General features: G+C 39.1%; 1 protein-coding gene across 1 annotated transcript in view; it reads right to left on the minus strand.

The window, feature by feature from the left end:
• The window catches only part of eif4g3a (eukaryotic translation initiation factor 4 gamma, 3a), a 163,928-nt gene that overhangs the window by 69,473 nt on the left and 76,905 nt on the right, over positions 1-17,550 (minus strand). The window contains 3 exon segments of the mRNA XM_034165858.1: positions 3,982-4,749; positions 9,483-9,711; positions 14,079-14,198. Of these exon segments, the coding sequence (XP_034021749.1) occupies positions 3,982-4,749; positions 9,483-9,711; positions 14,079-14,198 (1,117 nt within the window).

Here is a 17,550-nt window from a genome sequence, read left to right on the forward strand (position 1 = left end):
GTAATGATACATTTTCAGCGTGTACTGGAACAAAAAATCTCAAAATTAGTGCATATTTAAATGACCCTGTATTCAACCTTTCATTTGAACTGGCAATGATGATGCTGAAATAACAGAATATGACGTGGAAGTAGGACCTGGAATGATTTTCCTTTTAATTGTAAACCAAATTATGCATTAACTCAGAACAATTAAAAAGACTGTTAAAGCATTTCAAAAACCACAGCTAAAGCTCGTAGAATGTTTTGAAAATCATGGTATGGTATCAATAACATGCCTTACAGTAAAAAGCAACATATTGTGTAAATTCCTGTAAATCCACTCAAAGCCAGTCTTTTTCCCATGAAAAAAAGTCTACATTAATATTCTTGTGTCAATTCATGTAAATCAATTCAAAGTCAGTCTTTTTTTCCATTGAAAGAAAGTCGAGATTAATGAAAAAAGTCACATAATCTTGTCTAAAAACATGCTTTTACTTTTCTCCTCGAAACTCCACGGATCCGAGGACAGATTTTTATCTGTAGCACACAGATCAGTGTCCGTGGACCGCCGCGGACTTATAAAACTTGCACGATGTCGTAAAAAAAAAAAGAACACTTTGCGATAGACATTTTAAAAACTCGGTGAAGATCACAGTTACAGAGCTAAACAGTAACACCCCCCCACCCCCCATGGTGAAATCCACGGAATTTCGCGGATATGCGAAGTATTCACAGCCCTGCTATTGACACGATTTTGTCAACTAAAGAAATCAGGGCAGGGGGACCCTGCTTGCCCAGATGGAACATACCCTGCGGGCTATGTTTTCGACGCCTGGGGGAAGTGGCATGTTGCGTGTTTGGTACCACTCACTGTGGAGGACGTCGAAGACTTATTTATATTTGGTATTATTGTGGGAGGGCTGGTACTTATTGGTTTACGTGCTGCCATGACCTACCGGAGAATTGGCAAGATGGCTGCTACCAGCCATCAATGCCACAGTGTGCCATTATTACGTTCAACTTGTAATAACTCAGGATTAATTGTATTTTGTCTGAGGTGATTGGGTGTGAAGAAATTTCATTGCACTTGTAATGACAATAAATCTATCTGAAGTACAGATAGATCAAAGGTCTACTTAAGTACAGTACTTAAGTATTTCTACTTCATTACATTACAATACTGCATACAGTTGTGCTCAAAAGTTTACATACCCTGTTAGAATTTTAGATTTTTTTTTTTTGGCCATTTTTCAGAGAATATAAATGATAACTTTTCCACTCCTTGTTAGTGGTTGTGTGAAGCCATTTATTGTCAAACAACTGTATTTAATATTTTCATAATAAATCATAATGACAACAGAAAGTACCCAGTTTCTGGATGTAGTGAATATTTGACAATAAAAACTAAAATTTTCTTGTGTGTAAAATCTTGCTCATCTCTAACCAAACACATAATCAATCTGTACACACGATTTGATACAACAAAACCAGAAAAATCTATACCAGGAGCTCTCAGAATATTTTCAATGAGATGGATGATATCACGTGTGTGGAAACAAACTTCAGAAAATAGTGCATGCACATGCACCCTGAGATATTCCTGACTGGGGAGATTCTCCCAATTAATATACAGTTTACTTTTTGCTTATACTCAAATATATTGTTTTCACCCATGCAGTTGGGTGAAGGGAGGTTAATGATGCTGAAACAGTAATTTTAGTCTTTGGGTGTATATATGTCATTTTGCTATGATATACCCACTCAATCAAATGTAAAAAATTTTTTATTTTATTTTATTTTTTTTTTTACATGAAATGTAGGTTGCTTTTTAAAACCATGCTTTCTGAACTATGGTAGGATGTAACAAATAATCACCACCTTACTTAAGTGCAGCTGTTTTGTTTCTGAGTGCCTCAGACTTTTCTGCACAATGTACTTCACTTTGTGCCCCCAGCAGAGACATCACCAGGCCTGAGGGTTTTTTTTTTTTTTTTTAGGGGAGACACTGGCATTACACAAAACAACTTGCACAAGCCTGCTGTTTTCCCGATGATCACGTATTTAACACTGCGGCTGTGGCATTTTGCCAGTGAAGCCCACAACTCATGCCAGTCTTGAGAAGGTACATTACTACAGTTGGTAGTTGTAGGTACAATTGCAGTGCAAATTAATCCCTCCACACATAAGACTGAATAAAATATAAAAAAGCTCTAATTTAAAACCCTGTTAATTTCAGTTTGTCATCATCAACATGAACAGCCATTCTACAGAGCTCATATACTTATACAGACCTGGAAATGTTAAAGGTTTATAATCTTGGTTCATTTTGTCTACAACCAAGGCTGGGTAGGATTACTTTGAAAGAATACATGTGGATTACATGTATGTATGTACATACATTTGGATTACTTGTAATCTGATTACTTTGGGATTACATTTCAAAGTAATCCTACCCAACTTTGCCTACAACCATGTGCCATGAACTTCTGAGAGGGTGCAGGTTGTCATTATTTTAACTCCAGGCTACACCAGCTTAGTCCAGCAATATCAGTTTCCTGTTTGAACTTTGAGTGTCACTGACCAAAAAAAAAAAAAAAAAATTTCAGCAAACAAATACTCTACATGAGCCGATCTTGACTGTTTAATAAATGAGACTGTATCCAAATGAAACAGATGTTAGGACATGTTATAAATGTGTCTGATTTGAGCTCCATGAGTTTTAAAATCCCACAGTATCAGGATGTTTTTCAGAGAATGACAAGGAGTGAAGATCCAGAGACTGAATCTGGCCAATGATGATTTTGTTCATTCAGATGAACGTGACTTTTCATCAGTGATTGAAAAGCCACAAAAGGGAAAATGCAAATCATACGATGGCCTGTAGAAGCAGACTGAAATGATGGTATGTTTGAATCATAATACTTTATGAACTCAAGCTCCCCAAGTCTGAAACACTAGATAGAACAGTTTTCAACATCTCAGGGAAAAATTTTATTAGTAGCAACTGTGTGTTTCATACAGCTATGACATCAATGAGATCATGATCACGCTCTTCTAATATTTACTTTTCAAGGCATATCAGTTTAGTTAAAAAAAAAAAAAAAAAAAAGTCAAATATACTCCAGTTATATTCAGATACATCTTAGATAAGGCAATTTCTCAAAGATATGATGTGTCAAAGCGCAAGCAGGCAGCACAAGGACCATTAAGATATCATCACGGCCACTGATACACCAGTTCCCAGATTCTGATTTTTGAAAATATATATTTTTCTCATTTTAACTGGTGCGAGATGATCTAATTGAAGAATTCAACCCTTTAACTCAATGTGGTGGTAATCACTGATATCAGCTGGTGGGTATTCTGTAGTTACAATAAAAAAAAAAAGAAACGCAGTGATAAAGTACCTCAGCCGGATGAGCACATAATTAATGAAAGGCAGGATGGCGATTTAGTGGTTAGCACTGTTGCCTCACAACGAGAAGGCCATGGGTTTGATTCCCACCTGTGGCTTTTCTGTGTGGAGTTTGCATGTTCTCCCTGTGTTTGTGTGGGTTTCCTCTGGGTGCTCCAGCTTCCTCCCACATTTAAAGACATGCAGGTTAGGTGAAGTGGAAACTTTATAATTGCTGAGGTCTCCCTTGCAAAAGAGGTCTTGAGCTCAATGGGACTAACCTGGTTAAATGAAGGCTAAATAAATTAAAAAAAAAAAAAGAAGAAAGAAACTGTATATAAAGAATGTGACCTTTTGAACCCTGAGAATAGGTCAAGGTTAGCCATCTTTGAACTTGTCCAAGGTCTGTGTCCCAAGAATGCTCCCTGTGAATTTTAAGACCCTGGCAGTAACAGGAATGGACTCATGCCGAGCACAGAGACAGATAGACAGACAAATGGACGGCTAGATGGAGAGATGCAAAGTCTCCGCAATACCTACTGGCCATATTTTGGCCTCGGGTGAAAAGCACTGCACCCTTTGATTATAATCACATGCAACAGATACCTGTAGTGGGACTCTTCCTTATGAGTGCTAGGTGCTGGGAGTCTGCTTTGCCATCAACGATGCAGCCGTGTGCCTCTGATCCTCCTCTGGTGGTGATATCCTTAGTCTCTAAGGACCTGCTGGGGTCATCGACCTCTGTTGTGGCCTGCACTAGAGGTGGAAGGCCAGGCGGGAGCATAGCTGGGAAAGCTGGTGCAGGGCTTGAGGTTAGGGTGACTGGCACCACAGCCACAGGAGCCATAGGAGTGAGAGCAGAAGCGATGGGCACCTCTGGCCTCATATCAGAAGGCAATGACTCCGTGTAAGCAGGAGCACAGGCTTGGGACTGCAGCGCAGCCGGGGAGAGAAGGGGTGGCTTGTGACCCAGTGAGTCAAGCTCAGTCCCAACTTCTGCAAAGCCATTAAATGCCTTGGGACCCTGCACTAGCACAGCAGCCAGAGTTTGTGGGGCATCTGAGACAGAGATATCTGTGTTAGATGTCTGAGTCTGAGGTGGTGTTGGGGAGGGCTTGTGCTCCCCAACAGAGGAGGAGGGAATGGAGCCTGAAGCAGTAAACTCCCTGGGTGATGGCCGTTCACTGGTGTTGGTCACAACTGGAAGAGGGACAGGAGCTGTGACTGCTGAAGAGAAAGGAAGCTCTGGTTCGACAGAAGTAGAGGGCTCAGCTACAGCAGCACTGCATTCCAGTCTCTCCCCAGGAGCTTCAGGCTGTACAAGTCCTGGTGAGGAAGACTTCTGCGCAACCCGCTCCAATTTTGGCATGTCATCTGAGAAGAAATGCACACAGACCACATAGCTTCAGAATTTAATCAACAGCAGTTCTGTCAATACAAGCAAAAGCAACACTTAGTTTAGGCCCCATGTCCACATAGCTTTTTTTTGGTGGGGCAGAAAACTGCTGAGTGCCCACAAATACGGTTGTCAGTGGCTTCAATGTGGGGAAGCCTGTGCGCAGAATTATTTTCTATAACAATAAACAGCTAATGAATAGCTTATCAAGTGCCTGCCAATAAAAAGTACTTACCGTCAGCAAAGATTCAAAACCCCGTCCAATCCACTATCACAGATGACAGTTGTTTTTTGTCTCTATTGTGGCAGATTCTGAATTACCAATCAGCTGACTTTAGATAAAAACAGCAAAAATGAACCACACCTTCCAGCTGCCTGGAAAGGCGCTGCAGTGATTTCACAGCAACTTTCTGAAAAATTCAGGATTTTTCAGTTTAAAAGCACTCAGGGTGGCTGCACACGCATGGACATACACAAAACAAACAAACAGGAAAGCACATAAAAGATGCTGGGTTTGGTGTTTTTTCTGGAGGCAGCTGCATACGCTCTCACTGCAAAAAAAAAAAAAAAAAAAAAAAGATGTCTAAAAACAAGATGAAAACACTAAATGTGAGGGAAAGGGTACTCAAAACAAGTGAAATTATCTGTCCATACAGCAAGACAATTTCACTTGACAAGATTTCGTGAATTAAGATTGTTAAATCAAGAAAGAAAATTAGAGTGTAAATAAGGAATGAATGCTTAAAACAAGATAATTCATCTAACACTTCTACAACCCCTGGCAAAAATTATGGAATCATCGGCCTCAGAGGATGTTCATTCAGTTGTTTAATTTTGTAGAAAAAAAAGCAGATCACAGACATGACACAAAACTAAAGTCATTTCAAATGGCAACTTTCTGGCTTTAAGAAACACTATAAGAAATCAAGAAAAAAAATTTTTGGCAGTCAGTAACGGTTACTTTTTTAGACCAAGCAGAGGGAAAAAAATATGGAATCACTCAATTGAGGAAAAAAATAATGGAATCATGAAAAACAAAAGAACACTCCAACACATCACTAGTATTTTGCTGCACCACCTCTGGCTTTTATAACAGCTTGCAGTCTCTGAGGCATGGACTTAATGAGTGACAAACAGTACTCTTCATCAATCTGGCTCCAACTTTCTCTGATTGCTGTTGCCAGATCAGCTTTGCAGGTTGGAGCCTTGTCATGGACCATTTTCTTCAACCTCCACCAAAGATTTTCAATTGGATTAAGATCCGGACTATTTGCAGGCCATGACATTGACCCTATGTGTCTTTTTGAAAGGAATGTTTTCACAGTTTTTGTTCTATGGCAAGATGCATTATCATCTTGAAAAATGATTTCATCATCCCCAAACATCCTTTCAATTGATGGGATAAGAAAAGTGTCCAAAATATCAACGTAAACTTTTGCATTTATTGATGATGTAATGACAGCCATCTCCCCAGTGCCTTTACCTGACATGCAGCCCCATATCATCAATGACCGTGGAAATTTACGTTCTCTTCAGGCAGTCATCTTTATAAATCTCATTGGAACGGCACCAAACAAAAGTTCCAGCATCATCACCGTGCCCAATGCAGATTCGAAATTCATCACTGAATATGACTTTCATCCAGTCATCCACAGTCCACGATTGCTTTTCCTTAGCCGATTGTAATCTTGTTTTTTTCTGTTTAGGTGTTAATGATGGCTTTCGTTTAGCTTTTCTGTATGTAAATCCCATTTCCTTTAGGTGGTTTCTTACAGTTTGGTCACAGACGTTGACTCCAGTTTCCTCCCATTCATTCCTCATTTGTTTTGTTGTGCATTTTTGATTTTTGAGACATATTGCTTTAAGTTTTCTGTCTTGATGCTTTGATGTCTTCCTTGGTCTACCAGTATGTTTGCCTTTAACAACCTTCCCATGTTTGTATTTGGTCCAGAGTTTAGAACTGTTACTGACTGCCACAATTTTTTTTTTCTTGATTTCTTATAGTGTTTCTTAAAGCTAGAAAGCTGCCATTTGAAATGACTTTAGTTTTGTGTCATGTCTGTGATCTGCTTTTTTTCTACAAAATTAAACAACTGAATGAACATCCTCCGAGGCCAGTGATTCCCTAATTTTTGCCAGGGATTGTATATCTAAGTTGTTTTCATCTTGGTAAGAACCAAATAATTTGCAGAGACGTTATTACTGAGAGCAACTGAACAAAGAGGAAAAAAAAAAACAAAAAAACAAATAAAACACTGGCACCGAAAAAAAAAAAAAAAAAAAAAAGCTATGTGGACACGGGGCCTATTTATTTGTCAAACTGCTTTTTGTATGTAAATAATGAGAATAATGGCTTCATGTTAACCTGGAAAATATCAATTTAAAATAATGATATCTATTAGCACATCTTAGCTTTCCATAACAATTGTTCATTTTGTCATAAAACACCAAATTTGGCACACATATTCTACATTAGCTAATGTTTATTTTCAGATGTTGAGGCATCGCATAGCTGACCTCTAATGACCTACAGAGGTCAATGAAAAATTACACAAGGCTCAAAATGTAAAAGTTTTCCATTCATATTGGTGGAGATAATAGGGTTATAAAAAGGAATAGTTTGCATCATCTGTCATGCTGAGTCATGTTATGGGGTAACATATGTCATAGAATCCAATGGACCTTGACCTTGTTTCATCTGTACCTTGGAGACCAAGCATTCACCACAGTCAAAACTATTCCATTTATTAACCATATTAGCTCAACCAATAATTTACATTACTTTTTTTTTTAACCAAAATTAGAGCAACTTTAATTTTTGACCCCTGTACAAACTGAAATTGACCTTATTCACCATTTTTGCTGTTACCCGGAACTCCACAACATTCAATCATAGATAGTCCAAACTATACCTTTTTGGAATCTTTATGATCAGACATATAATATGGTATTCCTTTGACTGGAACATTTAAAAATTTTGACCCCTTTGTAATTCTTCATTGACCCCTGTAGGTCATTAGAGGTCAGCTCCAGGATGCCTCCACATCTGTAAATAAACAGTCAATTCAAAATATGTGTGTCAAATGTGGTGCTTTTACGACAAAATGAACAATAGGCTAGCTATCCCAGTAGTCACAAAGCGTGAGGTGGGGTACACCGTGGACTAAGGGTGTAACGGTACATGTATTTGTATTGAACCGATTCAGTACGGGACGTTTGGCTCAGTACAGGGCTGTTCACGGGTGAGTTTGTGTTGTATGTGTTTACATTCAGTGTTGCCAACTTGGAGACTTTCTCCCTAAATCTGGCGACTTTCCAAACCCTCTTGACGACTTGTTTTCTCAAAAGCGACTAGCGACAACTGTAGCTACTTTTCCTGGCATTATTGGAGACTCTTCTGATGTTTGGTGACTGACAGTGAAAGTCTCTGTTGTCACCAAGCAGGAGCGGGTCTGACCCTCTTCCGCTGCCTGTAGCAGCCTGTAAAGCGCTGAGGAGGAGGGATATCTCCGCTCACACACCTCACTCAGACTCGCTCAGCCTACTGACCTCGCTTGCTGCACTGTGATTAAATAGTCCCCAGACTTTGAGAAGCCCTGGCCTTGATAAGTTATTTCATTTTAATAAGTGATGGTCAATTTTAATGGCAAAATAAATAAACAAACCATGAATCAAGTTTATTTGTGGTTCTAAACATGTTTAAGGTGGTTTTACGCACTTTTGCCTCTCCCACAATGTTTTTGTTTTCAAAACTTTATTTAAAAAGATATATTAACAAACATTAAACGAACAGTTAAGGCTACAATAACATTCACAGTATTATTATTATAAATAGAAACAGATAGAAAAAATAAATTGTACAAAAGTAAAGGGATTCTTTAACATTAATTCTCTTTAAAAAACGTCTTATAGAGTGTGATAGTTTTGGACAAGTTAATAGTAGTTTGAACAAAAAATATGAAGGTTGAATAACATTGAACAGGGCTTCATGCTGAAACTGTTGTGCTGCTCTTTACTTGTGGAATGGTTTTGTTAAAAGCTGTTTACTAGGAATTAATTTTTTATATTTCATATATTTGCTGTTTATTTGAGAACATTTTATTTAACTTATTACCAGGCAGCACTTGCAATTATTTTATTTTCCTGTTTGTATAATGTTCCAATAGTCCTTAGTTTAAACAACAAGCAAATTTCGGTTTCGCATTTTGTTCCCATACTGTACCGAAAACGAACCGAATCGTGACCTCAAAACTAAGGTACATATCAAAAAAAAAAAGAAAGAAAAAATTATTTTTAAACATTTATAAAGTCACGGCATTTGTTGGACTAAAATTTTATGATTGTGACAGCATGGGATCAAACCAGTCAGACATAATTCTCACATTTGCACAAAGGAACTTGGTTATTTTCCACTCACTAAAACTATGCCGACACTACAGTCTGAATTATAAGTGAAACGAAAGTGAAAGCATTTAAATGAGCTCATACTTCTTGCACTCAGCACTGCGCAAGGTTCTGAAGAAACAAAAACTGACACTGAAAATTTAGAAGGAAGTTTTCATTTGACAGGTTAAACCGCATGTTTGTGTTAGGTTTCATTTTTATGTGAACATAAACACATGATTACATTTTGACCACTATGTCTGGGAGGCCTGCACATTCCAAGGAGTGAAGCAAATATTCTAAGAAAAGAAGGGGTGTTGGGGCAGACCTGGCCCTGGTTTGGTATCTGAAGCCCCAACTGTTAATGGTTGCAGTGGCTGCAGTGGCTGTTGGGGCTGCAGTGGCTGGGGTGGCTCAAGGGTGTAGCTTCCAGGATGGGCCTGCTGTGGCTGAGGAGGCTGAGGTTCTGACGGCTGCTCTGGAGTCTGGCGGCTGCTCAGCTGCTGCTGCGATTTGAGGTAGAAAATGTGAGGATAATGAGGGTGCGGCCATAAAAACTAGCAACACAGAAAACCATAAAGACATGCACAGAGATGCAGGCGGTAAGACACATCAAACAAAGGAGCCCAAAAGCAGGATTATGCAGAAAAAGAAAACAAAATGGGGCGTAATGAAGGATGGCACAAAGAGAAACAAGAGGGAGAATGAAGATCATTGCAGCAGAATGGCAGGAAGAAGGGAAAGGGTTAGAACAATGCACAATAAACAACAGAGAGGGGGGGGCAAAGAAAACAAATCAAAGGGGACACAAAAAAAAACAGAGAAAGAGAGGAAAGACACTGTTAACATCCACAGAAGACACAGGGAGGAGAAATAAAAAGAAAATATCACAGCTTCCCTCTTCAGAATCCACAAATGTTTTTTTTAAGGTTTGGAAATTTTGATTTAAATTATCACAATGTGACAATGGCTGGTGCGCAGCAACAATTTGAAAAAATGAGCCCTAAATTTCTATCAATCTGACATGGGGCGATCTTTAATTTATGAAGAGCAGGATACAACATTCTCAGTAGTTCAGTCTCATTCTTCAGTAGTTCTGACAGAAATTAACTTTTTTTTTTCAGGCCAAAACCCTTACTGAAGACATAACAAGAATATCTAAGCGGATTCTGAATAAGGACCAAAGAATACACAAAGTACACTACTGTACACGATAGTGAGTGAATAGACAGTGAAAAAAGAAAGCACATGTTTACAACATTACAGTGAGTTCATTACAATTGATAGTCTCAGGAATTTATCATCTGGTCAGATGACTGGTTGGGAAAACCAAGTCTGCTTGTGTAACTCAGGCACATAAACATTTAACCGCACCTGTTAAAATTCCGTTTTAATCCAGATGCTGTGAACAACATACCCAACACAATTAAAAATGCATGTAGCATATCCATAAAACCCGGGTCTCACCAAATAATGAACAATGAATAATGAGCCACATAACATTTTTTTTTTTTTTTTGGTAGGAGGCCAGTTATTCAACAATCGTGGAAGAATAGTGGCTCTGAGAGGCAGGATAGTCAGCTAACAAGGCTCATCTCTGAGCATATTTCAAGAAGTTCAAAACTGAGCAACAACAGCGTGGGGCAGTTTGTGTATGAGGTACTACGAGGACAAACAAGGATTTTAGAGGCTTGTTCATAGTGAGGACGAGGCTGTTAAAAGCCCATTACCCGAGCACCTGGTGGTTACGAGTCCAGGACAGGCTACTTTGGCTCAGCCCGCTTGCACACTACAATCCCACCTGCTTTGTGCGTTGGATGCTGTATATAAAACAATTATTTTGTAGCAGATTAATCATTTTCTGTCAGAGTTTGGGTGTTGAGAATGCCTCTAATCGCTTCTAGAATCACAGAGGACATTTGGAGCTTTTTTCTTGTCTCTGTCTCATACACTGAGGTGGAGAACATATTTGGAACAACCTAAAAGTGTCAGGTTTCAGCCCAGATCAGGGGTTTTGGTCCCATTTTTGCCTCCTTTCTTTTTCTCATTGTCTGCTCTAGCTTTGATTTATTTGTTGTTTTTGGTCACTTGTTTATTTTCTGTGCTGTTTTGCTTTGTCACTTTGTTACTTTTAATACTCTTGCCATAGTTTAGTTCCATTCTAGTTTGTTTTGCCAGGTTGTTTTCATTGTTTATCATCAGTTGATCACTGGTTTATTGTGTTCATCTCATTTATGATTTAATCAGTTATGCTGTAGTATCAGGTTTTGTTTTTGATGTTTAGGATTTTGTCTTTGTTTTGCCACCTGGTTATCTTTACTTCAATCATAAGCCAGTTCCAGTCTAGTTGTGTCTTAGTATTTATTCTTATTGTTATTCTCTGATCAGTTCCCATGTAGCTTTTCTTCTTTACTTATTATCTGATGGTTCGCTTTTTAGGTCTCATGTTCATGCTCTTATCTGGTTCTGTTCATAATCCTCGGTTTCTGTTTGACCTTTGATCTCGGTTTTCCCTCACTTCCATTTGTTTGTGTTCCCACTCCACGTCATTGGACCTGCCTCGTGCCTTTGTCTCTCACTCTCATTCTGTCTGTTTAGTGTATTCATCCACTCATGCTCTTTACTCTGTCTCACGTGTCTTTGCATCTTACAACATTCCACTATCTTGCGCCTGCTTTCCTCATCTTTGTTGCATCCAGCCACACCTACTTCCAGAATATTCCCCACACCTGTGTCTAGTTCCTCTAATCACCTCCACCCTTATTTAAGCAGCTTCAGTTCACCACTTCCCTGCCAGTTCATCCCACTTTTTGTCGTTGTTCCAGCCCTTCTCACAGCCTCATTTTGACCAGGTTTGATTGCCTGCCTGTATTTTGACTTTGCTCATTTTTGACCTTGCCTCTGTCTTGCCTTTGAACTCCTCCATGCCATGTACCTGAAACCTGCTTGTTTTGTTGGACCACGCCTTAGCACTACGTCTGTCTGTACCTCCGCCTTGCTGACTGATACACTGTGTACCGAATCCTTGCTAGTATTTTTGATAAAGCCTTTTCTACTAACCCTACTTTCTGTCTGTGAGACTGCATTTGTGTCCAACCATCTTGTGTGCCACGCCACCTCGCATCATGACAAAAAGGTAATTATTTGCAATGTTCATACTGTAATAGCTTGGTAAAACAGTTGCATATTCATTCTTTCTTTACAAGTAGCTGTAAAAGTGTGTTTATGACAGATTTATCATCTTGTTATAATGGATCAGATGAGACACGCGCTGAAGCAATGAGTCGCACTCAAGACAAACATTTATGCAGAACACGAGCGTGCAAAAGAGCAATTTTGCAGACAATAACAGAAGAACACAAAGTTAAAAATTGAATCACCGGTGTCAAATGACTATAAAGCCAGCAAGAAGAAGCACAAAGGCGACTGTCCAGGAACCAGTGGTTCGGTTCTAGCTGATCTGGTTATGGATGTATTTCAATCAATCAATCAATTTTTTTATATAGCGCCAAATCACAACAAACAGTTGCCCCAAGGCGCTTTATATTGTAAGGCAAGGCCATACAATAATTATGTAAAACCCCAACGGTCAAAACGACCCGATTTCGTGTTGTGCTTCTTTTTTTGGGGGGGGGGGGGGGATCCACACAGTTGCGGGTGTAAAGCGGCCACGTCACTGTGGTGTCTTTTTTTTTTGGTCACAGAGAGCTGAGTGAACATGCAGAACTGTTGCATTTAATGACACTGGAACAGAGGTGAACAGCAGCCTGGCGCACACCAGCTGGACTGTACAGGAGTGTCTATTTTTGGACTGCGTTTAAAAAATGTGACATTTTGAATGGATGCTGTGAATTGAAAACCGACACTATAAAGTGTGGGAGAGCTGGAGGTTTGGACCAAACTGATGCCTAAACGTGCACCAACGTCACGTTACGTGGCTCTACATGGATCATATGTGGCTTGACGTGGATCATATGCGGTGACACGATCCATTCGAGGCTGGATGGGGCTCAAGTGACAGGTCGGTCTTGGCTGATTAGAGGCTGATACCTGGCACATGCAAGGTAGTTAGAGGCACATAGAGGCTTCGTCTTAGTGGATACATGATAGATTTATCATGGGTCATTATTCAATAATCACTGACAAATCCATATGTGGCTCATTATTCATGGCTTTATTACTTTGGTGGGACCAAGGCTTTAGTGGTTAATACGGCTGTTGCACAGCGAGAACATCCTGGGATCACTTCCCACTTGGACCATTCTCTTGTGGAGTTTGGGTGCTCTGGCTTCTTCCCATGTTCAAAGACATGCAGATTAGCTGAACTGGTGGCTCTAAATTGACCATACATGTGAATGTGTTCATCTGTCTATATGTGTCCCTGCAGTAAACTGGATCCCTGTCCACCCTGCTTCTCGCTCAGTGACTACTGGGATTGGCTCCTGCTCCACCTTGATTCTTAATTAGATTAAGTGGGTGTCGAAAAATGAATGACTAAATATTCCCAACCTTACAAACCACAATAACCCAATGCACTCAGAAATTACAAAAGAGTATTTTAGATGATAAATATTAATGTAGTTCAATACGCAACAGGTATGTGCATTCAGAACAGAAGAATAATTATTACAGCGGTTATGTCTTTCACATGGTGGACAGCAGCGAACTCACACTGCTGCTGTGTAACATGAGACCTCCCTCCTGTCCTCAACTGCCAATTCAATCAGCTACTGTAACTAATGTGACTGAGCGGTGACACAAAGCATCACTGCAAGTGTCAGGGAGTGCAAGAAGCCAGGCCATGAGCCAGACTGTTGCTGCATTTTGTACGATATCATTTAACCACGTGTGGCTTCAATTTCAAATTGAGCTGTTAATATTCATGGGTGGGGGGCAGCAAAACATTTAAGCTGTTGAGTCATACCTGTGGAGGGGTAGATGAAGGGGGTCCAACGGGAGGCGTTGAATTCCTGCTCCCTGAACCCCCTGCCAGGATCTCCTCTGTGATATCCCTGCCACCCTGATTGGGGTCACGGATACGAATCTGGAAGAACAATGACACAAAATAACAGACTTCAATAAAGCTATCAAAGTTTCACACCAGATATCATGCCATATTTTATTTGCACGTGCGCTAAATGCATTTAATATTGATACACACAGATCTTACTTTAGCTTTTTTTATATACTTAAATAAGGGCTCATCACCATGGTGGATACACTTTTTAAACTTTCAGCTCCACACAAATTATGCAAGAAAATATGATGACAATGACGCATTTGTGTTGAATCACTGTCCCCGTATGAGATGCGAATGTATTCAAGTTTAATCAATCAAACATTTATTTTGATAGCCCTTTACAGCAGCCAGTGTCCAAAGTGCTTTACAGTAAAATCAAAGATTTAAAAATAAAAATAAAACAAACATACAATAGAGTTAAAACCACACGTAAAAACAAAACATGTCACAGCACCACTAGATATTAAAAGCCAGTTTAAATAAATAAGTCTTGAGCTTTGACTTAAAATGTGCTGATTCAGAAATGGTGCATAAATCACGAGGTAGCTTGTTCCACAGTTTGGCTTCAGCTACCACAATAGCACAATCACCCCAAAGTTTGTATTTTGACCTCAGAAAATCTAAGTTGACCAAATGCCCCATAATTTCAGTCAAGTAGGAATGCGAAAGGCCATTAATAGCTTTAAAACAGTGGTGTCCAAAGTATTCCAGAAAGGGCTGAGAGGGCGCAGGTTTTCTTTGCAGCCACTGACTCCAGCAGGTGATTTCACTGATTAATATCACTTTGAGCAGGTGGAATGAGTTCATGAGTTCATACTTTGAACACCACTGCTTTAAAACAAACATTAAAATCTTAAAATCAATTCTAAAATGAACTGGAAGCCAATGGAGTGAGTAAAATACAGGCCTAATATGCTCACATTGAAGTGTTCCTTAAAAGAAGAGCAGAAGCATTTTACACAAGTTGGAGGCATGCAAGAGAAGACTGGTTAACACCAGCATAAAGTGCATGACAGTAATCAAGTCTGAAGCTCCTGAAAGTATGAATGGGCATCTCAAGATCACATCTCCTGAGAAAGGGCTTTACTTTAAGCCAGAAAATGTAGCTGGAAAAAACTTGCTTTGGCAACGCAGTTTATCTGTTGTCTGAACCTCAAACAGCTCAAATATCACTCCCAAATTCTTGACGGCTGGTTTTAAATAATTAGCCTGAACACCAAAGTTTGACTGTACAACATTCGCCATGCCAAAATGTCCAAATACAACGGCCTCTGTTTTACCATCATTCAGGTAAAGGAAATTTTGGTACAGCCACTGCTTTACATCATGAATACAATTAAATAATGATGACAAAGCACCGCTTCCATTAGTCATCAAAGGCAGATAGATTTGCAGATCATCTGCATGATATTGAAAGGACAGGTTGTGCTCAGCTATAACTGACTCCAATGGCAACATGTACCATGAAAATAGAATAAAGCCAAGAACAGAACCCTGTACCACTCCACAACAAAGAGGAGCAATTAATAAGAGGTCACCAATCTTAATGGAAAAACTCTCAGCCAAATACAATAAAAGCACTCAGATACAGTACCATGAATGTCAACAAGTACAACAAAACAAGTACTGTGTGATTCACAGTATCAAAGACTGCTGTGAGATCCAACAGAACCAGCACTGCAGGATTCCCTGCATCCATAGACAGAGTGATGTCATTATGTACTTTTAAAAGTTTAGACAGACAATACCACCAACCTATGACAAAAGTTGATATTTTATATGAATTAGTGTAAAATTTCACAGATAAGACACCTGCCAAATAGCAACACTGTGTACAATGATTTTAAATCTATACAGAGTGAGGTTTTATGATATGCCATCTTTTGTGCACAAATCAAACAAACGTAAAGTGAACATAATATTGAAGGTGGACTGACTTGGCATGTCATGGGATACAAAAACAAACAAAAGAATAAAGAATACACTTAGTGCAGCAGATAACTGAAACAATCATGTAAATGGTGATACAAGCACCAAAGTTGGCACAAATATTCCTTAGACATTACTCTTTTGGAAAAAAAAAAAAAAAAACAACTGGCCACTTGAATTTTCAATAGGCAGCCAGGTAGGGGTCAGTTGAAGAATTACACAGGGGTCAAAATTAAAAATGCTCAAATCATTTTGAAAACTACACCACATTATTTGTCTGATCATAAAGATTCCAAAAAGGTATAGTTTGGACTATCTATGAATGAATGATCAGGAGTTATGGGGTAAAAACAGCAAAAATGGTGAAAAAGGTCAGTTTCAGTTTGTACAGGGGTCAAAAGTTAAAGTTCCTTCAATTTTGGTAAAAAGTAATGCAAATTATTGGTTGAGCTAATAGGATTAATAAATGGAATAGTTTTGATTGTGTTGAATGTTTGGTCTCCAAAGCAAAGGTCAAACAAGGTCAACATCCATTGGAGTCTATGACATGTGACATATGGTACCCTGTAACATGATAACTAAGCACGATACATGGTCCAAACTATTCCTTTTTTAAACCCTGTTAACCAATAATTTGCATAATGTTTTACCAAAATTGGAGCAACTTTAACTTTTGACCCCTGTACAAACTGAAACTGACCTTTGTCAGTTTTTACCCCATAACTCCTGATCATTCAGTCATAGATCATCCAAACTATACCTTTTTGGACTCTTTACGATCCGACAAATAATGTGGTGTAGATTTCAAAATGACTTGAGCATTTTTAATTTTGACCCCTGTGTAATTCTTCAATTAACCCCTACCTGGCCGCCTATTGAAAATTTAAGTGGCCAATAGTTTTTTCTCAAAAGAGTAATGTCTAAGGAGTATTTGTGCCAACTTTGGTGCTTGTATCACCGTTTGCATGATTTTGCTCTAAATATTCTCTTAGCTGCTGCACTAACTTAAAGTGCTGCACAGTAAATTCATCCAACGCAAATGACTAGAGATACACACACACACACACACACACAATCTTAGGATTAAGCTTTACAGGCCATGTCATTATCTTGGGTTTTCTTGTTGTCTTAACACTAAGGACCATGCTGGAAACTTTTTTCCCCACTTTAATATGGCATCCTTTGGATTATGTTATCTGCTAATCCATAAATAAAACCTAATCAATCCCAATCACCACTGTCACAATTCATTCAGACATGTTCAAATTTATACTGGTAGTCGATGGTGGGACAAACCAGAGGTGGGACAAAGTCACTGTCAAGTCATTCTCAAGTCATGAATCAGCAAGTCTCAAGTCCCAAGTCAGCTTGCAAACAATTGGTGGTCATTATGGCTTGAGACTTGACTTTAAGAACTTTAAGGACTTGCTGGTGACTTCGTCCCACC

The sequence above is a fragment of the Thalassophryne amazonica genome, chromosome 3 (assembly GCF_902500255.1).
Source record: "Thalassophryne amazonica chromosome 3, fThaAma1.1, whole genome shotgun sequence".
Classification (NCBI taxonomy): domain Eukaryota; kingdom Metazoa; phylum Chordata; class Actinopteri; order Batrachoidiformes; family Batrachoididae; genus Thalassophryne; species Thalassophryne amazonica.